Source organism: Oryctolagus cuniculus, chromosome 1 (assembly GCF_051225735.1).
Source record: "Oryctolagus cuniculus isolate XC-2025 breed Fujian yellow rabbit chromosome 1, ASM5122573v1, whole genome shotgun sequence".
In the NCBI taxonomy this organism is placed as follows: domain Eukaryota; kingdom Metazoa; phylum Chordata; class Mammalia; order Lagomorpha; family Leporidae; genus Oryctolagus; species Oryctolagus cuniculus.
The window spans coordinates 228,593,800-228,620,897 of record NC_142867.1 but is presented as its reverse complement, the minus strand read 5'-3'; the positions used below and the strand labels follow the sequence as shown (position 1 = coordinate 228,620,897).

Below are 27,098 nucleotides of genomic sequence, written 5' to 3'. Positions count from 1 at the left end.
TGCCTCTGAGCAGTCCACCGGGCTGCTCCCAGCCACACCCACTGCGTCCCCGGCCGCCACCACAGGTCAGGGCGACCCCAGGTCCAAGTCTTGGAGTCGCTCTCTGCCCAGTGTCCTCTGCACATCATGGTGGCACCGTCTCAGGGCGGAAGGGAGAGCTTAGAGCGCCAAGGTAGCCAAGGGCCCAGCACTCCCCTGCACCTGCAGGCTCTGTCTCTCCACCAGAGGCAGAGCAGGTGCTAATAAATGCACCTGCCCTGGAGATGAGGCCCAAAGCCCCCCCCCCCCCCAAGCTGGCATCTCCTATCCTTCCCAGGCCAGGACACCCCCCCCACACACACACACACACAGAGGGACCAGAGAGACTCACTGGGACCCATTTATTACCAGAAAGACACACGGTAGGGCATGAGAACGCGGGGCAGGTGGGGACGGACAGGTGGATGGGGCCAGAGCCGTGGATCTGCAAGGGTTGGCGGGAGCAGCAGCCCAGGCCCCCACTCCCAGGAGGAGCAGGGGCAGCTAAGCTGTGAGAGGGGGAGGTCCAGCCGCATTCTCCCTGGGGTTCCCAGGACGCGGTCTCCAGGCCCCGCTGAGTTGGGAGGGGCCAGGAGAAAAGCCCCCAAGGTCTCCGTCTAGAAACCTGCAAGGAAAGTGTGTCCTCTGGGCTGGGCTGGCGGAGAATCGGAGAATCGGCGTGGGGACCCCTGCATGGCGGCGGGGGCTCCGGGAATTGAGGCGGGGGGGGGGCGGGGCGGGTCTTGGGTGGCAAGCCCAGCCCGAGCGCCTCTGCCTGAGCCCCAGTTGCTCCATCCTAAGAACACCTGCGTGGCCGCACGGCCTGGAGGGCTCTCTGGGCTTTCGGAGGAGCGGAGGCGGGCCCCCGCACTTCTCGCTCGGGCCACCCGGGCGGGTTGCGGGGGTTGGAGGGCCGGACCAGGGTGCAGGTCCGCAGGGTGGGGCCGAGGTGGAAGCCGCTCCGTTGCTACGGGCGGCTCTAGCAACGCACCCATTCAGCAGAGACAAAGGCGCTGTCACTTGGCGCAGAGGCGCCGCCAGCGCTCTTGTTCCCGCAGCCACGCTGCGGGGCGGGGGCGGGGGCGGCTGGGGGGAGGGGCCGCTCAGGCCCCACTCGGTCTCCGGCCGGTGCCTGGCCCTGCGCCCTCCCGACCAGCCTGCAGGGGGCGCCCCAGGCCCGTTTTGCAGAAGGGGAAGCTGCGCTCCAAGGCACTGAGGCACCCGGCATGCGTGGCGGCCGGGCCACACAGCCCCGGGTGCAAATGCGTCCGCGCCTCCCTCGCCACGTTACTACCGCTGTGCGACTTGGGGGGGCTCGCCCCTCTGCGGTCCCTGGATCAGAAACTGCAGATGTCTGGGCTTAGCTCGGAGCCCGGCCCCAGGTGGAGCTCCAGGAACCCGCTTCTTGCCCCTCAAGGGCGGGTTTGAGGCTGCGCCGGGTTGGTTTATGGTTGGGGGAACCATGGAGCCGGCTTAGCTTCCGCGGCTTTGGCCCCGCCCCAGCAGGGTCCCCAGGCTTGCCCAGCTGCCACAGGTCACCGCATCTTGCTTCAGGCCGGGCAGGAAAGCACTTGTTTCTCACGGGTGTGGGAGGCGGCTCAGACCACCAGGCACCAAGACAGGGGCCCTCCGCGGCGGGAGGCTGGGCTTGGGGGGCACAGGAAGGCAGCACCCCCTCTGGACGGGGTCTCCATCCCTAACTGTGGCCCCTGGGGGGAGCCCCGCCTTTCACGGCTTCTGAAGGAGCCCCATCAGGCCCCACCAAGGGGCACGGTGAGGGGAGGGCCCCTTACACTGTGTCATTCTGCTAGTGGGGCAGACGGGGTGTCCAGGCCCCCAGGGAAGAGGGACCCTTTGAGGTGCCAGCGCTACCTGAAGCCTTGAATGCCGTCAGCTCCACAGCCTAGGGACAGAGAGGGACCATCAGGGGCGGGAGTGGGGAGGGGAGGCCCACTCTTCCCGCTTTCCCAGGGCCCTTGGTGCCCCGCCCCCGGGGTCCTTGGCATTCAGGTGCAGCCAGCAACAATCCCGACATCGACATCGTCAGTCTGGGAACAGATCCCAGGGGATGCCCCCACCCCAGCCCTACCAGAGTCCCTGCGGCTCCCCTGACGCCGCAGGCCACCCCTGCCAGGCCCTTGGCCAAGCCCAGGGGCCACACCCTGTCCGGCCTCACCGGTCTCTCGGGCTCCGCAATGGAGGAGAAGGCTGTGGGGATTCTGGGGCCACGGGTCCCTAGTGGGGGAGAAACCCCGGAGCTGGTGAACTGTGGGGAAACTGAGGCAGGAAGCCCTCTCTCTCTCCCACCCTGGCTACCACGCTATCAAGTACCCTAAGAACCCACTGAAGGTTTACCCAGAGAGGGAGGGCAGCTTGCCTGAGGGCACACAGGAAGGAAGTTGGGACCTCAGACTGGAACCCATTCCACCAGCCCATTCTTCCTGGAGACCCAGAGCAGGTCACCCCGGGCCAGCCCCACCTCTAGCCTGGGCGCCAGGGGCCCTGATCCCTGGTGGAGGCTGTGGGGGACACAGGCCATGGCTAAGTCATGGCCCAAGCCCAAGGCTGCCAGATGTCTTGGGCCTGGGTCTCCCTGTCCCTCAGATGGTCGGATAGGATCTGCCTGTGTGGTGGAGGGGCAGAATGGAGGGAGGGAGGGGCCATACCTCTGAGAGCCACTTGTCTCCGGGGTGGAGCCCAGGCTAAGGGGCTGCCCATTGGAGGGCTGGGCCCCTGGCCGGAGGGGCTGCAGCAGGGCTGAAAGGAGAGGGTGGGGGGCCTGGGGGGGCCTCTTGCCCCTCGGGCCTCGCCTGGCCGCACCGCGAGCGCCTCGGCGGCTGCCTTCTTCCCCATCATCCTCTGCAGGGCGCTGCGCACCTGGGGACCACGTGCAGGTTGGTCTGGGGCCCCCCACTCCCATGGGCCTCCTGCAGTGATGCTCAGATATGGGGGAGCTCCAGCCCTCCCTGCACCCCACCTCCCCACTCACCTCCCCGTTGTAGGCCGAGTAGATCAGGAAGATGTATGGCCCCTAGGGACAAACCCAGCAGATGGGCAGGTGCCGCTTCCTAGGAGCGCCACCTCCCCAGACCCCTCCTTGTGGCTTAGCTTCCTGTCTTGCCTGGAGCCACAGCGCCCCCCAGAGGTCCACAGGCCATGGGCACCCACAGAGATACCCAGAGATGTGCAGACTGAAGGCAAACCCTGTGGTGCGGGGTCTTCCCAGGGGGAGGGCATCGCAAGGCCCGGCAGCCTCTCTGCACCTGCCCCAGCCTCACGGCCTCACAGCCTCAGCGGCCTTCCTGAAGCCCCAAGGCCAAGTCCACGTGCAGGCGCAGGCCCGGGAGTGCCTTCCGACCACGCCTCCGCTGAGCAGCCTTCACCTCTCCGACTCTTCATCTGCACAGTGGGGCCGAGGCCGGTGTGTGCAGGCCCAGGGTGGGAGCTGCGGCAGCGCTGGCTGTCTCCTGCCCACGCGCCCGGTGACCAAGGGGGCCTCGCCACTCACAAAGCGCCATCCCATGCAGGGTCTCCCTCTGCCCTCACAGCAGCCCCGCGGTGGGTGTGTGCACGTGTGGGTGTGCACGCACATGTGGGCTCTTGTCCCTGGGTGCTCACGTGGCATGTAGCTGTTGCCGTCCATGTGTGTTGGGTATGTGTGCACCTATGTGTGCATGCACACGTGTGCCCGTGTCTGTGTGTGGAGCCCAGGACGTCTCCGGCTCTGCCTGGGTAATGGAAGAGGCAGCAGCTCCTGCCTTGAGGGTCAGACCGCAGGACCCAGGTCGGGGGCGGGAATTTCTCCAGACCTCCCAGCCTCCCAGGGCTGACAGCTGGAGCCTATGAGCCCGACTGCTGCCCCGGTGTGTAGGCACCCACAGAAATGAAACCACCTCTCCCAGCCCCCAAGACAGACCCAGGCACCTTCCAGCCCCAGCACCCACCTGTCCTGTTTTCTGCCTCTGCATCACCTAACAAAGGCATCTTTCCAAACTCCCACCCAACCATACCAGCACCTGCCTAACACCCTCTATAGCTCCCGGGTACCTCTGGGACAAAGTCTGAGCTCCTTGCAACAGCTCTGGGGCGCCCGCACGCTCTGGGCTCCACACCTGCTCCTGCCCCATTTCTCACAGGCCTTCCCTCTCCACATCTCTCCTCCATTTGATCCCATCACACTCCCCTGGCTTAAAACATTCTCCTTCCTCTCCCCATGCAGCCGTCAGCTCTCAGCACTTGGAAGTGCCCGTTCTGCCTCCCGTGAGTGAATTCCCTGCCCCCACGCCGCCCTGACCCTGCCCTGGTGGGTAAGCCTTGACGGCACCGCCTGTGCTTGTGTGGTTTCGGGGTCTGTCCCCTGCGCAGCCGAGCTCTCCAAAGGTGGCCGCACTTGGGTTATGGCTCGTCCCAGCCCTCAGACTCACGCAGGAGCTGAATCCCCAGCACCCGGAAGTTCATGGTTTGAAGAAGGCGTGAACTCCGTGTGACTCTGGAGTTGAGAGCGGGGCCTTTGCAAAATGATTGGGGTTCGATAAGGTCATGAGAGAGCTCCCCGGGGCCCAATCCTGGTGCAGTGAGAAAGCGGCAAGAGACCAGACGGATGCCCGCGCTGCCTGTCTCCCACGATGTGCAGCCTGCATGGCCTGCGACAGAAGCCAGCGCCCGCAGGGACCCTGTGAGCTTGCACCCGCAGAACCTGCAGTCTTTCAACGCCAGCCTGCCTCGGCCGCTTCGTACAAGGATGGCCGCATCCGTGGCTCCTCTGACCCTGGGCAGGCAGGGCAGCCCCCAGCGGGCAGAGGAGGGGCTGGGCAGAGTGTGCTGAGCCACTGACGGCTCCTTGTGTTCCGGGGACTGAGCCCCCACGCGTGTTACCCCAGTTGAACGCCACTTGATCCCACGAGGTGGGTGGCAATCTGATCCCCTATATTTAGACCTGGAAGCTGAGGCTTGCCCGGTGTGTCCTGGTCTCAGCAGGGCAAGCGGGAGGCATAGCTGGTTATGGAAATGAGGCTTTGCTCTCCCTCTGCAAAACCCAGTGCAGGCTTTGGGAGGCAAGAAGTCAGTGGAGCCACTCCCAGCCCCTGTAGCCCCGGGCCTGCTGCCCCCTGTTGCCCCCTGCCCAGCTGACAGCCAAGACAGAGAGTGGGGATTGGCGGTGGAGGGCGGGGAGAGGGGACCCAGGGCGACAGTGGCGTAGTGGGTTGGCGTGTGGCAGAGATCGTGGAAGACATAGCCTGAGCCTGAGCCCAGGGCGGGCAGAGAGGGCCATGCCACACACAGAGAGGCAGAGGTGGAGAGCAAGATGGGGTGACATGACAGAGACAGAAGGCGAGGAGAGAACGCGAGACGTGGAGAGAGGCCCAGGAGAGCAGGGGCTGGGGCAGGCGGGCGGTGTCAGTGCTAAGTGGGAGAAGGGGGCAGGGAGAGGGAGATGGTGACAGAGCCTGTGAGCCAAGGAGGATCTCCCAGGGGGACAAAGACACGAGACCCCGCGAGGGGAAGGGAGGGTGGCATCGTCCCCGGGGCTGGGTCCCTGCCTACCGGGGAGGTATGGAAAGGGGTGGAGAGCATCAGGGAGCCACCCCTCACCCTGGGAGGGCGGCACCAGACAAGGAGCTGTGGTGGTCACCATGGCAACAAGATGCTGCTGCCACCCACCCCACGCTGTGATGACAGGAAAACCCAGCCAGGGTCACGGGTGGCTTCGAGGGCAGGGCTGGAATGGGGCCCCCACCCCATCCCCCATGGCTCAGTGCCGTGCAGGTGTCAGGGAGCTGGACCCCTTGGAACCCCAGCATCCTCCAGCACAGGGCCCCCCCCACCGCTACCCCATCCCCCACAGCTCCCCTTTCTTTCCTCTCTCATTCCACACCTGCCTGGCAGAAGGTGGCTGAGTCCCCCAGGCCCAGGGGAAGAAGGACCCTGGTGACCAATGCCCAGCACCCCTGCCCTCCTGGGTGCATCGCCTCCCCCCCCTCAGTGTGAGCAGCTGGCACAGGGGGCGAACAGCAGAAGACACTGCCCAGCGCTCCAAGTGGCCAAGAGCTCGCCGCCTCCCTGGGCCCCAGGCAAAGCAGGTGTTGCCACACCCTGCAGAGTCCCCGTGCACGTCAGAGCCCTGGGACCTGGAGGTACCTGGATGGAATTGAGGCCCACAGCGGCATAGGCCCAGGCCGGGCTCAGGTGCACCAGGATGCCGACCACCCAGGTCAGGCCCAGGACGGGCAGCAGCACCAGCACTGGCTTCACGGTGGCCCTGTGGGGGGAGGGCGGTGCTCAGGGGCCCAGGGAGGAAATCCTGGGTGGGGGCAGCAGTGCAGGCAGGACCCAGGCTCCGCTGCCCCTCTCAAGGGCCGTGCCTGGGGGGTGGGGCAGAGGCACTGGGACGTGGGACCCCAGCCACCAACCCCTGCTTAAAGAAGCGGGGGCAGCAGCCCAGAGTGAGGGCTGAGGCCAGTGCCGGGGAACGAGGGGCTTGGGATCAAAGGGTCCTCCCCCTCCTCCTCCCCAAGGAGCCCCAGGGGTCCCTGGACTCTTAGGGACTCCCTGGCTTGGGCTGTCCTGCCCCTAGTGTAGGAAGAAAGCCACAGCCCCTTCTCAAGCCGGACATGGCCCTGCAGAGGCCGGAGGGGCTGCTGGCAGGGGTGGAGACCCGGAGCTGCACCCCAAACTTGAACTTCGGGAGACTCCCTGGTTTTGGGGTCTCCTCTCCCTTGTCCCCTCGGAGGCTGTCAGATGGTGAAACCCAGGACAGGGGCCAGTGAGCACACCTGCCTTGCACAGCCTCAGTGGTCATTTCTATACATGGACACGCGTGGGCATGTGTGACACAGAGGCGGGGATGTGTGCACAGTGCACGCTCAGTGCAGCCTGCTGCCTCTCAACAGGGGCTCACACGCAATGAGCCTCCGCGGGCACCAGCGAACCCCCACTCCGCCAGCCTGGGCCTCACCATATCTGGATCCGGAGCCGCTGCTGCAGGCATGGCTGTGGGCTCAGTGTGCGGGCGCGGTGGTGGGCACTGGACACGGTGACCAGCACCACGCGGACCAGGATGCAGGTATTGGCCTGGAGACCTGGAGTCAGTGGGTGAAAGGGGGCCCCGTCCCCGGCATGCCCCTCCCCTCTGGGTCCCCGGGCCACCCCGCTCACAGCCAGCACGAACAGCACAGGCCCCACGAAGGCCCAGATGGCGTCCGTGTGCACGCTGAGCCAGCAGTGGCCGGCAGCCACGTAGTCATGGGGGGACACAGCCAGGGTCACGGCCACGATGAGCACAGGCGCGCCTAGGGAAAGAAGTAGCCTCAGGCCATGCCGCCCAGTCCGTTCTCTCCAGGACTCAGCCCCCATGCCCAGGACAGCCGTACGGGGGAGCGCTGGGACGATCCGAGAGCAGGGTTGGGGGCCTGACGCCGTCAGGGATTAGTGGAGCCTCGAGTAGTCTGGGAGTGGGGACAGCTGGGACCGGAAGCCGGTGCAGGGCAGGAGGGTGGGCCAAGGCATGGGGTCGACAGCAACACTGGACCTGGGGTGCTGAGGCAGCTGCGGGGGGAGGATTAGGAGGAACTGGTGTTGGGGGACCAGTGTTTGGTGCGGTCATTAACACGTCCCAGTTCAGCGGGGTGCCTGGGTCTGAGTCCTGGTTCTGCTCCGATTCCAGCCTCCAGCTAATGCAGGCCTGGGAGGCACCTGAGTGCCTGCCACGCACGTGGGACACCTGGATCGAGCTCCTGGCTCCTGACTTGGGCCCCAACCCTGGCCTGGCCTTTATGGGCATTTGAGGAATAAACCAGTGAATGGGCGCGTGAATTAGAGGTGAATTAGATGGTCTGGCTTATTTGCTGTCCTCAGTGTTTTCATGACCTTCACGGCTCCGTGGGGTGGGCATTGGCCTAGCGGTTAAGTTGCCCGCATCCCAACGGCGGGCTCTGCTCCTGACTCCAGCCCCCTGCTAATGCACATCCGGGGAGGCAGCAGGCGATGGTAAATGGGGAGACCTGAGCGGCGTCCCCAGCTCCTGGTTTCGTCCCTTCGCCTGGCCTGGAGCTGCTGGGGACACTTGGGGTGCAGGCTCTCTCCCTCCCTTGAATGAGTGGGTGAGAACAGGGCTGGGTCAAGTTGGAGGCTGACCCAACTGAGAAAACGGAGCTCGTGGCAGAGGTGGGTGGCGCTGGGTGCTGGGTGGCGGCGGGCGCCGGATGGAGACTGGGGGGTGCCAGGTGGAAATGAGCCAGCACTGGAAGCCGTGGTGGCTTGGCTGAGAACAGCACGGGGGCGGGGGGCAGGGCCTCACCCCAGCCCAGGGCGTAGTAGAACCTCATCCGGGAGCCAGGGCGCATGCTCACAGCTACCACCTTGCTCCACAGCAGTAGTCCCTCCACCAGCATCCAGGAGAAAGCCACCAAGAAGAGGAAGTGCATGGCGGCTGTGACAGCCACACACGCCACCTGTGGGAGGGCGGGGGAGCCCCTGATCAGCTGCGCACCCCCTACCCTGGGTCCCCCTGGCCCCGCCCCGGGGCCTGGCAATCACAACCCAAAGAGGCGTCCGCGAGCGAGATCTCTGCACTGGCCCTGAGCATACGCACCCCCTGCCAGCTGCCCACCTGGCTGGCCTGTGCCCACTCGCTGGCCATGAGGAAGCCTTCGGCCGAGGCCAGGGAGAAGGTCAGGTTCTTGTGGACTGTGGTCCGCTCCGACGTGGGCACCCTGGCACGCAGAGCAGCGGTTGGCCAGAGGCCCACCCGGGCTCCGCCCCGCTTGGGTCCACAGTGGCTGGGCCAAGGGAGGCAGGCGGGCGGCTCCACCGGGGGCCTCGACGCGGGAGGCGGGGTGGGCGCTCCTCACCCGGCCGCCAGGAAGAGCAGGAAGCTGGTGGTGAGGGCGCAGAAGGACACGCCGCAGCCCACAAACGACACCGTCCGCAGCAGCGAGTCCTCCTCGGGGCCTCTCTGCGGGGCCGGACCGGAAGCAGTGGGCGCCCTGCCCCGGCGCAGCACAGCTCCCCCTGCCCACCTCACTCCCCCAGAACCACCCATGGAGGCCCCCCGGTCTCCTCCAGGCTTCCCTTCCCCTCCGGGGCCGCTCCTGGCCATGTCCCCTGACCCGGTACCTACCCGCTCCTCACTCGATCTCCAGCCGGGACCGACCCCTCACCCCACATCCCACCTGACCCCACTCCCTGTCTGTGCCCTCTCGGTGCCCAGTGCCTCCGCTCTGTTTGGCACTCTTGAGCCGCGGTTCGGGGCCCTGTGACAAGCCAGCCGCCCACGCCCTTGCTCCCGGGCTGGTGGTCGCCCCTCCCCCACCGCCCTCGCAGGCTCACCTGGGCATCCCACACCTGCAGCAGGACGGCAAAGCTGGTGCTGTGGTTGCAGAAGCAGGCGGTGGAGTCGGGGTACAGGGCAGTCACGGAGCAGCCCCGGGTGGCCCAGGAGCCCCCTGTGTCTCGGCTGGAGGGGGTGGGGAAGGAAAGGGCTTTCATGGGGGGTGGGGAACGAGGAACCTCCTCCCTCCAGCCTGGGACGTCACTGGCTTGCCTCTAGCCAGCTATGCGACCTCGGCCTCAGTTTCCCGTCTTGTCAGCTGCGCTCAGCCTTCTCAGGACGGCAGGAGGCCAGGGCAGACAGCAGGGCCGCCTCTTAAGGACTGAGCACTATGACTGATGTCACCCAGGGCAGGGGACAGGGCTAATCCCGGGCCTCCTCTGCCCTTCAAAGTTCCCAGCGGCCTGCCAGGGTCACACGGAACTCGCAGTCGGCACCTGTCTCTTCCCAGGCACCTCACAGTGAGTGCCGCCTCCCTCACACACCTCCATCGACAGGGAGCTCACTACCTTCCGAGTAACGCGCTCTCCTGCTGCAGCCTGTCCCAGGGGTGGGACCCAGTGACCAGGGGCGCACCGCACGGTGAGTGCTGACCCCCTCAAGCAGGGCAGGCGGCCCGGCAGCGGAGACTCACCCAGGGCTGAAGTTCCAGAAAGCACAGACCGGCTCCACCAGCCTCTGAGGGGAGGCCTAGGGCGGGAGACAGGACAGGTGTGTGAGCGGGGCAGGTGTGAAGATGGGGTGGGACGGAGGTGGGGGGGGTGAGGCCCCGGGGCAGGCGGGAGGCAGAAGGAGGCCAGCTGAGCGCCTGCTGTCCCATGCACGCCAGGAAGGCACTGGGACCCACTGACGGCCACCGCGGTGGGGGTTAAAGAGGGCTCTGCACCTGGGCAGACCCCCAGCGGGCCCCTCTCCACTGCTGGGGAAAGACCTCAGTGATCTGCCGCCCAGCGGGTGAGAAGCTGACCAACAGGATGCGTGGTGGGGCCACTTTGTAAAGAATGAAAGTCATTTGCTTGTGCACACACACACACATACGCGCACACATGCACACACATGTACAACATATACAACACACATGTACACATGCACATCCAAACCCAAACATGGACACATGCACACATACACACATGTACATAAATGGTCACGTGCACACAGACATACACAGTGCACATATACACCCATGCATGTACTCAGACACAAATACACACACGTGCACACACATATGAGGTCTGGGGGCAAATCATAACGCAGTCCACACTGGCTGCTTCTGGGTTTGGACCGTTGTAGTGCACGTGTGAGTTTTTGTAAGCAAACGATGCCAACAATATAATTTCATACAACGTCATTAAGGCTGGAGACAGAACAGGGGAGGTGGCCTGAGCCTGGCATTTGGTCCCAACCGGGGAGGGCAACAGCAGGCACTTCCATGCCCTTCACGGTGGCGGATCTTCTTAGCCACTGAGGAGACAGGTACGAAGTCGCATGATTTCAGACAAGGAAGGTAGGCTCAGAGACGGGAGGTCACTTGCCCTACATCACACAGCATGGCGCTGAGACCGGGTCCTGGCTGAGCCAGCTGCCTGGCCCTTCCGCAGGTGTGGGCTTGGGTGGAGTGAAGTGTATTCACTCGCTCATTCATGTTTTTCCTGGGCCTCAAGTGCATACTGCATGGGGTGCTGGGAACACAAAACCAGCCCTTCAGATGCCCAAGCAAGGAGCTGGAACTCCATCCATGCCTCCTACGTGGGTGGCAGGAACCCAGCTCCTTGAATCGTCCCTGCTGTCTCCTAAGGTGCGCGTGAGCAGGAGGCTGGGATCAGGAGCTGGCACTGGGGACTGAACCCAGGTGCCCTGGTGTCTCAACCACTAGGCCAGACACCCGCCTCGGCTCTATACTTTACAAATGAGTGACGATGACACCATTGGTGACATTTACTGTTGGTACAGACTAAAACACAAATGTAGCCAGACACCCAAAGGTCACAAAGCTGTTTCTGCCTGGAGCCCCAACAAGGGACCAGTCACCAGGGGGAGAGAGGAGGGGCTGGGCACGGTTGGGGTGAATGGAGGCGCCCTGCAGTCTCTGGCTGAGTGGCTGGGAGAGGGCCTCGCAGCAGCTGGACCACACCCTGGAGTGTGGCGGCTCAGGCCTGGGCCCCAGCAGCTGGGATGGGGTGGCAGCAAGGGGACGGCGGTGACCCCGCATGCAGACCCCCGCAGGGGCACGGAGAGCACTGGGCTTGCACGGCTCAGCCCGCGGAGCAAGGCCTGGGGGTTGCTGAAGGAAAGACCTTCGCAGGCATCAGAGGCCAAGAACAGGCCAGGAGGGCGTGGCCAGACCTTCGCAGAGGCTTTTTCCAGGGGCAGGGCTTTCCGTCTTCTTCCTCCCCTTCTGTATGTCCCAAACGTGTCGCACGCAATAAGCAGTGCGTTCCTTTCATTTACTTTTTATATTAACGTATTTAAACCATAGTGTATAAATGCAGCATCAATAGTTCTTTAAAAAATAGAAACAAAATTGGTAAACTTCCAGCAAGACTTGTCAAGAGTAAAAAAAGAAATCACTTTAAATCTTACAAATCTTAGGAGGAGAATGATGGAATAGAATAAACAGCTTTGGGGCTAGCGCTGTGGCATAGTGTGTTAAGCTGCTGTCTGCAGTGCTGGCATCCATATGGGCGCTGGTTCAAGTCCCGGCTGCTCCACTTCTGATCCAGTTCTCTGCTAATGCACCTGGCAAAGCAGCGGAAGATGGCCCAAGTGCTTGGGCCCCTGCACCCATGTGGGAGACCCAGAGGAAGCTCTTGGCTTTGGCCTGGCCCAGTGCTGGTCACTGCAGCCTTTGGGGTAGTGAACCAGCAGATGGAAGATCTCTCTCTCTCTCTCTCTCTCTCTCTGTGTCTTTCAAATAAATAAATAAATATTTTTAAAAAGTTAATAAACAGCTTTAAGCCAGGAATTTGATAAACTACATGAAATGGACAAGTTCTTTCAAAGGCATAAGTTATCAAAATGTGTCAAGAAGAAAACCAAACACACCCAAATCACTGATATCAACTCAAGAAATAGAACTCAGAATTTAAAATCTTTCCACAAAGGAAGTGCAGGCCCAGATGACCACTGGCAAAGGCTCGCAAAGGCTCACGGGGACAAGGGAGCACTTCCCGGCTCATGTCACGGGGCCCGCGTTAACCTAATGCCCAAAGCAGAGGGCGACATTAGGAGAAGACTTCACGTTATTCAGGGACACAAACACAAGTTATTGACAAAATATCTGAAACCGAATCCCACAATGCATAGAAAATGCAATACACCAAACCCAAGCAGGGCTGACACCAGGAATCCAAAGCAGGTTTAATGTTTGGAATCAACCGGCGGAATTTTCTATCTTCACAGATAAACAGATTGTGCCACTGTGGAAGAAACGTTTGGCAAGACTCAATAGCCGTCCATGACAAACTAGGAAGAGAAGGGAACTTAATGGGAGAAAGGGCTCCCACAAAGATCCACAGCCAACACCACGCCAAACCAGAGACCCCAGCCAACGCGACAAGGCCAGAGAGGACACACGACACGGGTGGGAGAGGAGACAGCGTGACAGCCTCCACGTGCAGACAAGCGGATCGCGTGTGTGGGAGACCCCAGGATGTTAGGGGGCTGCTGGGAGTGCCGGGCCGGGAGCGGAACAGGACGCGGCATCAATGCTCGGACGTCAACTGCGTTACGTAAATTGGAAATGAGCAGGTTAACACTGCACCGGGAAAATACGAGCATTTACAACAACATCCAAAACTACGGGATCCTTAGGGATGCACTTAACACAAGCCTCCTCAGGACCTATGCCCCGACCTATACATGATCACCGAGAGAAATTCTAGGGAACCTAGGACAGAGGGACAGGTGTGTCCTCTCTCTCTCTGCCTCTCCTTCTCCCTCTGTGTAACTCCGACTTTCAAATAAATAAATAAATCTTAAAAAAAAAAAAAAAAGGTCTTCCATCTGCTGGTTCACTCCCCAAATAGCCGTAACAGCTGGAGCTGGGCTGATCTGAAGCCAGGAGCCAGAAGCTTCTTCCAGGTTTCCTACATGGGCGCAGGGGCCCAAGTGCTTGGGCCATCCTCTACTGCTATCCCAGGCCACAGCAGAAAGCTGGATTGGAGGGCCAGCACTGTGGCTCAGCAGGTTAACGCCCTGGCCTGAACCACCGGCATCCCCTATGGGCGCCAGTTCTAGTCCTGGCTGTTCCTATTCTGATCCAGCTCTCTGCTATGGCCTTGGAAAGTAAAAGATGGCGCAAGTCCTTGGGCCCCTGCGCCCACATAGGAAGAAGCTCCTGGCTCCTGGCTTTAGGTTGGCTCAGCTCCAGCCATTGTGGCCATCTGGGGAGTGAACCAGCAGTTGGAAGACCTCTCTCTCTCTCTCTCTCTCTTTCTACCTTTGCCTCTTTGTAACTCTGCCTTTCGAACAAATAAATATCTTAAAAAGAAAGAGAGAAATCCTATGTCCTCAAGAAGAGCTGTGCACGCGTGTTTCCAGCAGACGTATTCATAACTGCCGGAACTGAAAACAGTGGGGTCTCCGTCAACAGGTCCCTGCGACACAACCGATGGTGGCACCGTGGAGTGGAACGCGCCGGGCGGTGCAGAGGAGTCCCCTGGTGGGTAAGGCTCCCGAACACCACCAGAGGGCCAGCAGCAGATCTCAACACGTCCGTGCGGTTCCATTTCTGTGCAACTCCAGGAAAGACAGACATTCTGTAGCCACGGAAAGCAGAGCGGTGACGTCCTGGGAGACCGCTCTGGGAGAGGCACCAAGAAGCCTCTGCAGCGCGCGGAAATGTTCACACCTTACCCAGGGCTACGCACAGGTCAACCCGCACGGGGGGGCACTGAGAAGGGCAGTAACTGAGGATGCCGATGTCTACAGTTGGCCCTCCGTATCTGCAGGTGTCCCATCTGTGCAGTCAACCGACCACAGATGGAAAACATTCCGGGAATACAAGATGCATGTGTATTGCAACGTGTAGACTTTGTTGTTGTCACGACTCCTTTTAAACAATGCAGTTTGGCCCAGTATTCACATAGCACTGATACTGCATTAGGTGGCATTACTGGAACCCGGGAATGACTGCGGGGGGTGTAACCATGGGCAAATGCCGCACCATCCGATGGAAAAGACTTGGGCGGCTGCAGATTGTGGCTATCCGTGATGGGGTCCTGGGGCCTCTCCCCCTCGGACGCCCACGGTTGGCTGCATACTTCGCTGAAGTTTCTGGAAAGTCTCAGGGGACAGACAAGCAAGTGCAGCCGCGTGTGTGCTCCGAATTACTGGTTATGAGCAAAGGAGACTTTTGCTTCCTCTGAAATGCTCCAATGTGCAAAGGCGGAAGGGGTTTGTGTATTCCGTGGAATGAAATCAAACCACACGACATGAGGATTTTCCCCTTCAGCTGATAGAGAAGGAAACACCTATCCCACTCTGAACTTCTGCCCACTCTTCCACATCCAGCTCTCGGGGGGTTGTGGGACAGTCCCTGCCTGATGGGCACGAGGCTGTCTTTATCCCTCTGAAGTGCGTGGTGAGTGTGAACGCTTCCTGTGCACGCCCTTCCGGGTCTGCCCAGTGGGCTCCTGTGCATCGAGTCACAGAGACCCAGAAAGAAAGCCCGGCTCCCACCACCTCCCTCAAGCTCCAGGGAAGAAGGCAGCTCCAGGAGGGAGTGAATGCTGCTTGCGTAGTGCCCCGGGCGTGGGTAAGTGTGCACCAACCCACTTCCCGCCCATCCCCTGGGAAGATGGGGACCATTTCTGAATATTTTTCTCCAACATTTTTTTAGAACTTGGTTGTCCAACAAGAAAACACTAGTGGTGAGGTTGGGGGATGTTAGGAAGCAAACCAAACCAGGATAAGTGTACCAGGGTGGCTTTTCCCAAACGGGGACCCCGTACCTGGGCCTGGTGCTGCAGGTGAAAGGTCACGGCCGTGCTGACCTCGCCGGCAGCGTCCCGCACCTCAGAGGAGATGACCGCTGAGCCGACCTGGGTGCTCTGGGACCTGTGGGGAGAAGGGGAGCCGACGGGGCGAGGTCGTCCATGGCTGGCTCATCTCATGCAGACCCCCGGGAGACCCCAGCGACAGCCCCGTCTGGGACTCAGGGCGCCTGGGCGCCAGTCTTGCCTCGGGACTTGCTGATAGCTTGGGTAAGCTGTGCTCCCTGCCTGAGTCTCAACACGGAGCCAGGACCCCAGGCAAGGGAGCGCCACGTTCCCAGCCACACTGCCCAGGTGGCAGTTCCAGAAGGTGGTGGTGGGGTGCCGAGAGGGGGTGAGAGCAGGGCTGCGAGGGACAGATTGGTCACTAGCAGGGGGACCCTAGGAGAGGGCGGAGGGGCGGAGGCCCAGCCTTTCCCTGGGAAGGGGTGCAGGCCCTCAGCAACCTGCGGGGGCACCCACTCACCTCTGCACCGCGCTCGCCTGGCCCGTGCTGGTGGGGGCCTGGCGCTCGAGGCCAGGCTCCGCGAGGGTGTACTGCAAGATGCTCGAGGTGAACCAGCTGTGGATCATGGTGACCCCAGAGAGGCCTGGATGAAAGGAGGGGACCCCAGACCCACCTGATGACGAGCTGGCTCCTGTGGTAAGGCTCTCCCCGTGTTACAGATAGGGAAACTGAGGCTCACAGAGGTCTAGCGACTCTCCTAGGATGGCACAGCCAGTAAGCTGCACCACCGTCATCCCATGCGCTTAAACTCACGGCTCCAAATCTCCTTGCCAAATCCAGCCACCCTTGCGCACATTCAAGGCTGGGGCCTGCCTCTCCCCGCCCCCGACTTCTGTTGTGGACACTAGAGGGTGTCAGGGCTGAGGTGTGACTGGATCCCGATAGGCCCCAGCCACGCCCTCCCCCTCACCCACCTTTCCCACGGAGCCGCCTCACTTCACCCGCTGGGATGAGGATGTGTCCGGGCCCCTCTGGTTGGCCACCGGGCATGGTGAACACATAGTCCCTGGGACCGGCCTCCTCCAAGCGCAGGCTCCGCACCTCCAGGCCTGGGATGAAATGGGGCTGGGGGCTGCACCTCCAGAGGGAGGTCTTGGAGCTGAGCGGCCCAGGTGGCAGGGTCTGGGCCCTTCCCCACCCCATCACAGGTCCAGCCACCTGCCCAGGGCCAGGGGTGGGGGCATGGCCACCAGGTCTTGGACACCTATGTGTCACCAGAAGGCAGGTGGCACCTGGAGGACACATGCGTGGGCCTGAATTCCCACCAGGGCCGCTCCTTGCTCTGTCTACACTCACTGAGTCTGACCTTGGGCCTGGCCTGAGAGGCAGAGATGAATCAGAGCAGCCCTGGCACGCCTGGAGCATCAGGTGGAGGAAGACCACTCCTTATGTAATGATCACAAATGCAATGGAAATAAAACCTACTTCAAGGTGCTGCAGGGACCGGGGAGGGAGGAACTGACTGTCAGGACAGAGTCAAAGCTGGGAAGGCATCCCCAAGGAGGCGATGCTCTGTAGGGTTCTGCAGGACCTACAGGAGTTTGCTAGGAGATGGTGGGAGGAAGAGCACTTTTTTTTTTTTTTTTTTTTACAGGCAGAGTGGACAGTGAGAGAGACAGAGAGAAAGGTCTTCCTTTGCCGTTGGTTCACCCTCCAATGGCCGCCGCGGCTGGTGCACTGCGGCTGGCACACCACGCTGATCCGAAGCCAGGAGCCAGGTGCTTCCTCCTGGTCTCCCATGCAGGTGCAGGGCCCAAGCACTTGGGCCATCCTCCACTGCACTCCCGGGCCACAGCAGAGAGCTGGCCTGGAACAGGGGCAACCGGGACAGAATCTGGCGCCCCGACAGGGACTAGAACCTGGTGTGCCAGCGCCGCTAGGTGGAGGATTAGCCTAGTGAGCCACGGCGCCAGCTGGAAGAGCATTCTTGATGGAAGGCACAGCATGGCAAAGGCAGAAATGGGACAGAGCATCTGCGGAAGTGCAGAGGTGTCTGGGGCCTGCTGGGCGGGCGGGCAGGGGCAGGCTCACCGGCATGGCGGTGCTGGATGTGCACCCCGGGCTGCTCGGGGGTCAGCACAGTGCTCAGCAGCGGTGCCAGGTGCTGCACGCTCGCCACCAGGACCATAGGACCGCCAACCACCTGGCAGGAAGCCACGTCTCAGCTCTCTCCCCTCCCACACGCCGCTGCCCTGACCAGGGCTAACAGACTCTCCCCACTGCAGATCCCGGGTCTCCAAGCTGGCAGGGGCAGCCCTGCCCGCTGCAGCCTCCTGTGCCTTTGTCACCCCAGGAAGCCTCTGGCGCTCTGTGCCGGCCGGCTCCTTGGCCAGCCGGAGCCACCGCAGAGGGCTGGCCCAGGCCGCCCCACTTCTTCACTCTGGCTCAGGGCTGGACCTGTAACAGGTGCTCAGATTTTTAGATACCAGAAGGAAAGCTATATGGGGGATGACAGTGGGGAAGGGGGGAGAACATGCACTAATAGGACACCTTCTGTATGCCGTGCAAGCCACCCTATTCACTCATCAGCTCCCTGCTATTGCCTTAGCAAGACAGGTGTGATAATTCCACACTCCCCAGGGGAGAAATCAGGGTTCAGAGTCTGGTGTGAAACAGGTTACTATGGCACCTCTGGTCCCTAATCAAATGCGGGCTTGCACACTTCTCAGGGTGGGGAGCTCACCACCTGTCCAGGTGAAGCAGCGTCCCGGGTGGTGGCGGCCCACCTCTACACCTTGGTCTCTGTTCTGACCCTGAGGCCACAGGGGGCCTCTGCCTGCTCCTTCACCCAAGAGGCAAAGTCCGTGGCCTCTGGTTCCCTCCCTGCTCTGGACTGACCTTCCCAGGCCTGCCAGCACCTCCGCCAGGGTGAGGCCCCTACATACGCTGCCTTTCCTGCTCTCCGGAGCGCCTGAGCCGCATGCTGGGCCTGAGCAGATTCTGAGACACACAGAGGCCCTTACGGGTTAGTGGCTCTTGACCATTGTTAGCTGCGCAGCTGTGGTTCAAGTGCAGTTCTGAGTGGAAGTTCCACGCGTGAAGCAGACAAAAGAGGAGCTTCCCTGGATGGCTGGAGAGCTGGGCCCCGAGACGCACACCCACTTGCCCACAGCTCCACAAGCCGGAACCCCGGGCCCCGGCCCAGCCAGCCCTGCGGGCCTCACCTTGTGGACGGCCAGCCAGGCACCAGCCGAGCGCTCCTCCAGGATCAGGCTGGCCACAGACACGACACCCCGGCCCAGCCGCTCCCAGGGCTCCAGCAAGAGCTCCGGCTCACCGGTTCCCAGGGCCACCGCCCTCCTCAGGAAGCGCAAGACCGCCAGCAGCGCAGCTGGCCCCAGCGGAGCCGCCTCCTCTGCCAGGACTCTCTCCAGGATGCCCAGGAAGCTGGAGGCCTCGGCCAGGGACAGGGCCCCGTGGGCTCCGGAGAGGGGGTCCGGGAGGAGCTGCGGGCAGAGGAGCCGCTGACTGCTGGTCTGGCTGCCAGGAGGAGATTCCCCCAGGGTCTCCTTGGGGACAGCAGGCAAACTAGCCACAAGCCCCCAGCTCTCCAAGTAGGAGGCAGGACCAACCCTCATCGCTGCAGACACAGCAGGTGAGTGGCCCCCTTGTGGGGGCAGAAACTGGGGAGAGGGCTCACCACAGTGGCATTGGCCAAGGCATTGACTCGGCGGATAAAGTCCTGGCCGGGCCATGACCGGGCGGCCTGCAGCTGCCGGTAGGTCTCTGCAAAGGACAGCACAGCCGGCTGGCCCCGGGCATGCCCTTGCACAGCGGGCCCAGCCAGCCAGCGACCCCCCTCCACCACGGGCAGCCCAGGGGCAGATCGGCACTTGAAAGCGCCTGTCGCCTCCCAAATGTGTTCTAGATGGGGTAACTGAGGCACAGAACGGCAAAATCGTTTGCCCCAGGACCCACAGCTGGGATCCCCGCCCCCCCGGGGGTGTGTGTGTGTGTGTGTGGTCTCACTGCTCTATGACCCAGACTCCATGGAGACGCCGAAGCTTCCAGAAGATTCTGAATCCCCAGATCTGCCGACCACTCACTCCCCGCTCGGTGTGCGTGGCTTACAGGGGCCGCCCCTCCAGCAGAGCCAGGAGCACAACCAGGGCGCACCTGTCCCATAGCAGCAGAGGAAGGGCCGCGGCTGCAGGCAGAACTCGGAGCCCTCCGCGCGGGTTCCTGGGTTCCACGTGGGGCACTCCTCTGAGGGCACTGGCGGGGTAGGGGAGGTGTCAGGGTCACACCCTGGCTTCCTCGTGGTCCCATGAATCAGCCACACTCGATGGGGACCCAGGACACAGGCCCTGGCTTTAGGGCGCGAGGTGAGACCTAGGTGAGCAGCCCCACGGCCAATACTTTGGGACAAGACTGGACAATGGACCCGCCCAGCACGCAGGCTGTGAAGTCCAGAGACAGTGTTAGGGAACCAAGGGTGGGCTCGGGTGGGCCGTACCGGGACAGAGCAGGCGCAGCCGCACGGCAGGCAGCAGAGCCGGCATGACGTCCAGGGCAGCCGGGTCCCAGCGGAAAAGCAGGCCACCTGGAGGCGGTGCACAGGCCTGTGCCCTGCGCAGCTGCGAGGGGCTCAGCGCCCGGGCCCACAGGTGGAAGTCGGTGAGGTTGCCGCTGAAGGCGTCCCGTGCCGAGAAGCCGCCGCCCAGGGAGTCCTGATCCTGGCCCAGCACCAGGACGCCGCCGGGCGGCACTGGGCGGCCCGCGGCCAACCCCCGCGCCCCAGCGCGCAGCCGCCCGTCGGCGAACAGCACCCAACTCCCGCCGCGCTGCTCCCACGTGGCGCACACGTGGTGCCAGCGGCCGTCGGCGCGGAAGGCGGCACGGAAGGGCGCGTGGTGGCCGCGCACGACGAGCGCCGCGCGCACGACACCGCCGGGCTCGGCGAAGGCGCGCAGCTGCAGCGCGTTGGGCAGCGCGGGCGCGGCGAGCGAGAAGAGCGCGGCGGCGGCGGACGAGGTCGCGTCCCACTGCACGTGCGCGCACGCCGTCAGCGCCGCCAGCGCCGGCAGGGCCGTCCGCAGCCGCGCCGCGCGCTCTGCCGAGCGCTCGCCGAACACCAGCGCCGCCGCGTTGCGCACACCTGCGGGGACAAGCGGGCCCGGCCTCAGCTCCTCAGCCGTGCGCCCCGACCTCTCTCCGTTTGGGCGCAGCTGCGAGGCCCCTCCTCTCGAGGAGGAAGAAATGGGAGTTCTGTTCCCCCTCCCCAGGGGCCCCACCCCTGCTTTCCGTCCACGTCCACGTCCACGGCAGGGGAACTCAGCTGGAGATGTGGTAGGGTGCGATCTGGGCTCCCACCTGGGAAGGTCGCAGCACCCCGCCCCCACACTCACGCCTCTGCGGGGGCCTCCGGCGATCAGCCTCTCTTTGCGCCGCCCAGACCGTGTCGCGCAGCCGTGCAGCAAGAATCCCCTCTGGGGGCACCAGTGGCAGGTGGCCAAACCGCTGCTCACAGAACTCCTGGGCCTGCCACCAGCTCAGCCGCTGCCCCGGGAACCTGCACACCCCCTCTGCAGTCTCCACCACCTCTCCGGGGGCCACGGGGGCTGGAGAGTATTAGGAGAGGGGCTGTGGCACAGCGTGTGTGGCATGTGCCCCCCTGGAAGTGGTCAGGGCCGAGGTCTTGGGGCTGGGAGTCATCTGGGCTGGGCTCCCTGCCACGCTCCATGGCTTGGTGAATCGTTTCCCTAGCAGAGCGTGGCCATTGTCTACACAGCAGGCACGCCCCCGACAGAATGAAACTTTTGGCCCAGAGCCTGGTATATAGGGAGAGGGGCTTGAACAGAGTGTCACTTCCTCCTGTCCTGTGCCACCTGGGCCACAGGCTGGCTAAGCTGGGGAAGAGGGCAGCCTCCTGGGTGGTCCCTTACACCAACCTGCGGCCCGAGGGTTCCTTGATCCAGCCGGGGAGCTGGAGGGGGTCCCAGAGAGACTCCTGATCTGAGAGAGAAGACAGTGGGGGGCTGGTTTAGGTGCCCCCGGCCACCGTGTGTGCAGTTAGTGCATGCCTACTGTGTGCAGCAGGGGGTGCTGCAGGCTCTGCAGTCAGTGTGATCTTGGACAGGTCCCTTCACGGGCCTGAGGGGGAGCAAGAAGCAAACTGGAGAGCGAATGTAGCAGGGGCGGCACCTGAAGAGGCTTGTGTTCTTTAGCTACACCAGGGTTATCTGGTGTAAGCTTTGCACTGACCTCACAATGTGGGGTGGCCACTTGGAACCCTAGCAATTTGAGCTCTCCCAGCAGCCCCCCTCCCAGAGGCTCCGATACCAGGAAGAAGAGCAGGCAGAAGCAGCAGGGGGCCATCTGGACACGGCAGGGGCAGGAGAGGGACAGCAGGCCTGGCCACTGTGCACTGAGGAAGGAGGGGAGAACATGACAGCAGCTTAGCGTTCTGCGTTGCTGCCGGCATGGACGCCTGCAGGGTCACTGTACCCTCTGCTTGGTTCCCCACTTCCCTGGGCTGGGAGCCGACCAGCAGGCTGGGAGCCCAGGATGCGGTGGCCCACCCACCAAGGATGACCTTTACTGGCACAAAGGGATGGTCTCCAGGAGCCCCTTGAGGACTGTGGCTGAAAACCACTGTTGCCCTGGTTCGTGTGGGAGGAAGGTAGGGCAGCAGCCAGCTCCTGGCCAGAGAGGGCCGGAGCAGAGCTCAGTGGGGAGGCATAGCTCAGGGCTGGAGGGGCTTCCCTGTGTTCTTTTGGGGTTCCCAGCTTGACACTCAAGGCACTGGGTCATCTGTCCCACCTTCCCCCCACTCCCCAAGCTGTGTCCCTTGCCAGGCATCCCAGAGCTGTGCCCGCGCTCTCCCTCCCGCCCTCTCTGGCCCCTCCTCTAAGATCAGCTTAGATCACTTCATCTACCTGACCCTGACGGTGGGTCCGCCACAGCCCGGTGCTGTCCTAAGCTGCGGACACTCTCAGCGAGTTGATTTAGGGGTCACTCCTGCAGTGATCCCTGGGGGTGTCTCTGGCCCTGGCTGGCCACTAGTGGGTCTCAGAAAACCCCGACTCCAGCCAGCCAGTCTCTTGCCAGCTGGGAGTCTGGAGCCATCACACGGATCATTCGCATCTTCCCCTCTTCCAGATAAAGCAGGAAACTCAAACTCACAACACCCAGCAGGATCGCAGGAGCACATGTTTTGGGCTCTGAGAAGCACCTTTTGATTGTCAGCTCCCCCCCACCCCGGGAGCACCCAACCTTCAGCCTCACAGGGGTGGGGAATCTTAGGGGTCTGGTACAGGGATGAAGGGTGCCTCACATGTGCGCAGATGGTATGGGCTCAATAAAAGCTCATTCCCTCACCCCTTGTTCACACCTGTCTCCATTTGCATCCTCGGATCCCTGGCACCTGCCTTCCTAGCTCCCCAAACACGCATGGATACCCCCCTAGAAAGATGCTAGGTTGGGCCACCACTGTGGGCACCCCCTGCTCCTAGGCCAACAGGGCCAGTTCAGAAACGGTCCCCTTCGCACTCTCGTTCCTCCCCTCTTCCCAGCCCCCGTGCTCACCCGCTTTGCCTGGTGCCTGGAGCCGGTTCTGGGTCTGTGAGGCGTCTGCAGGCTCCCAAGTAGCCAAGACCCGACCGGACCCAGGCAGGCGGGGCGTTGGGGGCGGTGCTTGGAGACCCCGCCCCCAACCCCTCGCCTGCTAGGCTCAGAGCTCCAGGCTCCTGGCTTGGCTGGGAAGGGCCTGTGGTTGCGGCCTCCCCCATCTACGACGCGGGTACAGGGGGCTACGTTGCAAGACTTGGATACCAAGTAAACTTGGGGAGATGAAGCAGCCTTGGGCATGGCAGTCCCACGCAGGCCAGGGCACGCCCTGCATGGGCTCTTCGCGGGTCTCCCCCTCTCCACCGCGGGGTCGGGGGGAGCTTTTGGGGACTTCCAGGTGAGGACCGAGGCCCAGGGAGACAGCTGGCCAGCGGTGGGGTCTGACCTTGAACCCTAGTCTCTGGGTCTTCATCCAAGCCTCCAAACCATAAGGGAGTGGGGGCTTGCTGAGGGTGGGGGGAGTTGAGTGAGGCGAGGCCCGCAAGGGGGTGGCGCCCAGGGACAGGGGGTAAGCCTTGCTAGCATAGCCACACGGATTCCTGCTTGGGAGGGGACTCAGCTGAATGACAGGGCAAAGCTTTGGGGTTGGTAGGTCTACATCGATGCTGACTCTGACCTGAGGCCCTGTACTCAATTTCTCTGAACCTCAGTTTCCCCATTTGTAGCATGCAGATGATAAATACAAGACTCGGGATTGCTGTGAGAGCTAAATGCCTTTGACTTTAACGGGTACAAAGCATGGCTGTGGTGCTTGGCACACGGTCCGTGTAGCGTTCTTGCCAAACTTGATGGACACGTTAACAATAACCTTCTGGCCATTATACTTGCCCTTGGAAGAGGAAAAGCAGGAGGAGAGAGGTGAGGGTCCCAGAATGCCACCCTGCAGTGTCGCTCTGGGCTTGAGCGTTTTCAGGAGAGGAATTAGGGGCTAAGAGATCCTCACCTGAAGCAGAGCCCTGGGCATTGCTCCGCCTCCTGGGCAGATGGGAAGTGTGTGCCTGCCTGCCTCTGTGCAGTCCCACGTGCCGGAGCCAGCGGGAAGGGCAAGGAGAGGCCCGAGGGCAGGTGGGCCCTATCCACGCTTGAACGAATTACTTGCTTACTGAGAGACAGATACACAGGTAGACAAAGTGCTCCCATTCACTGCTGCACTCTCCGAAGGTTCACAACAGCCGGGGCTGCACCAGGGCTGAGGCCACAGCTGGGAACCCAATCCAGGTCTCCCACTTGGGTGACGGGGACCCAGTCACGGGAGTCATCACCTGCCACCTCCCAGGCTCTGTGTTAGCAAGGAGCTGGAGTCAGGAGCTCGAGCTGGGAACCGAGTCCAGGCACATGGATTGGGGCTGCAGGCATCTTAATCTGAGTCTTACCCGCTGGGCTGCATACCTGCCCTGCTCTTTCCAGACAGAATGCACGGTGACACGGCCAGGAAGGGGTGCCTCCATCCCTGTCCCCTCTGTCACCTCCTGGCCCTCCTTGCCCTGCCCTTCCTGTCCCTCCCTGTAGCCTGAGGGATGACCTTCTCGTTCCTGCAATGCCCCCTCCCGGGCCCCTAGCCCACCTCCTCTCCCCAACACAGGATCCCATTGTCCAGGAGTCGCTCAAGTCGATGGCCAAGTACCTTGGGGGTGGGGGTGGGGGTGGGTGTCCCCAGGCTTTGGCCCCTGGCCTGGCCTAATCTCTCGGCTGCAGGGCTGGGGCACTGTCCAGTGGGCAGCGGGGCCATTCATCACGGCAGCACTGACAGTCCCCTTGTCTTGGTGGACAGGCCCAGGGGCTGCGGGGGAGCGATAGCCGTGTGCTCCTCGGGCCCATTGTCTGGGTGGCGGGGTGAGCAGCAGTGAGGGCGCCAGGCCCCAGGGGGACCTCGAGGGGGGCCCAAGGATGCTGGATCCCCACCCCTGGGCCCTGGGCCTGCCTTGGCCTCTCAGTCCAGCCCCTCCTGGTCCAGGGCGAGGGATTTGGGAAGGGGGAGGTGGGAGCTGGGAGACTTGGTCATCCACCAACTCTCTTTTGGGCGACTGTGCTCTCTTCCAGTTCTTCCACAGGACTGGCAGTCACCTCTTCCTTTGGGGACACACAGAGGGGCTGTGGGCAGACATGGTGAGTGTCCGGGTCACTGCCGTTTTTTCCTGCTCTGCGGGCAAATTGGGGTCCTTTCCTCTCACTGACACCCCTCCCACCCTGGACCCCGAGGAAGTAGGATGGGCCTGGCATCAGCCTGCTCCAGCCACCTCCTACATAGCAGTCAGAGGTCTGTCTAGCATGTCTATCTCACCCTGTCCCTCCCCTTCTCAAAACTCTTCCGTGGCTCCCTAGTGCCTCCGAGGGCAATCCCCAAATGCCTGCAGCAGCTGGGATGGGGCTGGAGCGAGGCTGGGAACTGAGAACTCATCTGGGTCTCCCAGGAGGGTGGCAGGGACCCAACTACTTGAGCCATCGCTGCTGACTCCCAGGGTGCGCATCAGCAGGAAGCTGGAGTCAGGAGCCAGAGCTGGGATGGCCCCGGCTTTTTTAACTGGCGTCTTCAGCTCTGAGCTAAGCGTCCGCTCCTTTCTCAGTCACTTCTGATTCATTTCTACTCGTCCTTCAGGTCTCAGCCTGCACCTAGGCTGCCTTCTCTGTCTCCTTACATCGAACTGGTTCAGGAACCCTTGACGCCTCCAAAAGCTGGTTAGTTACGGACATGCCCCCCCCTCCTCCACCAGCCACCGGGCCAAGCTCAACACAGGGAGCACTTTGTGTGTGTCAAAGGACTGCAGGAAAGACCAGCCAGAGCTTGGCTCACAGGGATGCCCGGGACTCCGCGGTTATGTCTGATGTTGGGGTCTGGGGGGTGCGCAGTGGGAAGAGGAATGGACCCAGAGACTGACACTTGCACTGCTGACTGTGGCCACCAGGGGGCAGAACTATTTGCCAGTGGGAAAAAAGAAGCTCCTCCCACCCACCTGCTCCCCCATGCCCCCAGCACAGGATCCCTAAGTCACATCCGGAGCCTGGCACGCAGGTGCTCAATCGACACCAACTTGTATTCAGAGGTAATCCAGAACCAGAGGAGGGAAGGGGACCTGTGGCCGTGGCCGACCTCGCAGTCCACCTGGGGCACGGCCTGAGCCTTCTCGCCCTGCCTCACCCAGTCCACCTGCCCAGGTCTTTCCTCCAGGCTTCAGCTGATGTCACTGAGGCTGCAGGCTGCAGGGCTTCTTTCCAGGGTGATGGTACGAATGCTCTGAGGTTGCCCAGCTGCGAGAGCCGCTCGCTCTAGGTGGGGGAGGGTACGCCATGTGAATTATGCCGCAATCAAGCTGTGGCTATTTATGATTCTCTTCAGTTTTGTTTTTTTATTTACTTGAAAGGTAGAGTGACAGAGAGGGAGGGAGGCAGAAAGAGAGAGGATGAGGAAGTAGCAAGATTGAAAGACCCTGGGCTCTTGCCACCTCAGAGCCTGGTGACCCTGACCCCCCATCCGTTTGATGATATGGGAGGAAAATAGACCCCCACGTATTCAGAGCACTGTTGTTACTGAGGCTGAGGGCATTCCTAACTGCTCACGATGAGGACCTAAAACACAGTGGAGGGGCCGGCGCTGTGGCGCAGCGGGTTAATGCCCTGGCCTGAAGTGCCGGCATCCCATATGGGCGCTGGTTCTAGTCTTGGCTGCTCCTCTTCCAATCCAGCTCTCTGCTATGGCCTGAGAAAGCAGTAGAAGATGGTCCAGGTCCTTGCACCCTGCACCCGCGTGGGAGACCTGGAAGAAGCTCCTGGCTCCTGGCTTCAGATCAGTGCAGCTCCGGCCATTGCACCCATCTGGAGAGTGAACCAGCAGATGGAAGACCTCTCTCTCTCTCTCTCTCTCTCTCTCTCTCTCTCTCTCTCTCTGCCTCTCCTCTCTCTGTGTAACTCTGCCTTTCAAATAAATAAATAAAATCTTAAAAAAAAAAAAACACAGTGCATGAGGCATGAGATTTAGAGTCGGAGAAACTGGGGTTCATTTCCCGCACTCGGAAACTGTGGGGTTTCAGCAAACCTCTTCCCTCCGCCACCCGCCCACGCCCACCTCGCGGGGTCTTCCAGGGTGGGCCAGGACAGGTTCTGAAGTGTTTTGTTAACAGTAACGCGGCATCAGCGGGAAGTCTGGAGCTGCTGTGTGGGAGGAGGCAGCCGGCAAGCCGATTGCCCT

The 27,098-nt window shown here is 62.2% G+C and overlaps 1 protein-coding gene and 1 long non-coding RNA gene across 5 annotated transcripts; one reads left to right on the top strand and one right to left on the bottom strand.

Moving 5' to 3' along the window:
* Positions 1-333: 333 nt before the first annotated feature.
* ADGRD2 (adhesion G protein-coupled receptor D2) lies at positions 334-23,076 on the bottom strand. Of its 2 annotated transcripts, XM_089320001.1 has the most exons (24): positions 22,874-23,076; positions 21,629-21,713; positions 21,238-21,301; positions 20,695-20,907; positions 19,803-20,444; positions 19,463-19,561; positions 18,987-19,072; positions 18,511-18,792; positions 17,378-17,489; positions 16,261-16,395; positions 15,806-15,929; positions 15,298-15,403; positions 9,981-10,036; positions 9,346-9,472; positions 8,868-8,971; positions 8,627-8,729; positions 8,315-8,468; positions 6,974-7,307; positions 6,157-6,277; positions 3,008-3,049; positions 2,685-2,895; positions 2,195-2,253; positions 1,891-1,921; positions 339-643 (listed from the first exon to the last, which is right to left on the bottom strand). In XM_089320001.1, the coding sequence occupies exons 1-24, from the start codon at positions 23,074-23,076 to the stop codon at positions 636-638; spliced, it is 3,501 nt and encodes a 1,166-aa protein (XP_089176127.1). In that variant the 3' UTR covers positions 339-635. The 2 variants fall into 2 exon arrangements, with proteins under 2 accessions (XP_089176117.1, XP_089176127.1); XM_089319991.1 differs by having other exon boundaries at positions 334-1,921.
* Positions 23,002-26,813, top strand: LOC149128889 (uncharacterized). 3 transcript variants are annotated; one of them, XR_016225141.1, is made up of 5 exons: positions 23,111-23,252; positions 24,956-25,021; positions 25,512-25,591; positions 25,819-25,956; positions 26,596-26,813. It is a non-coding gene; the product is annotated as an uncharacterized LOC149128889 (long non-coding RNA). The 3 variants fall into 3 exon arrangements; XR_016225142.1 differs by lacking the exon at positions 25,819-25,956 and having other exon boundaries at positions 23,002-23,122; XR_016225140.1 differs by lacking the exon at positions 25,819-25,956 and having other exon boundaries at positions 23,087-23,252.
* Positions 26,814-27,098: the final 285 nt, after the last annotated feature.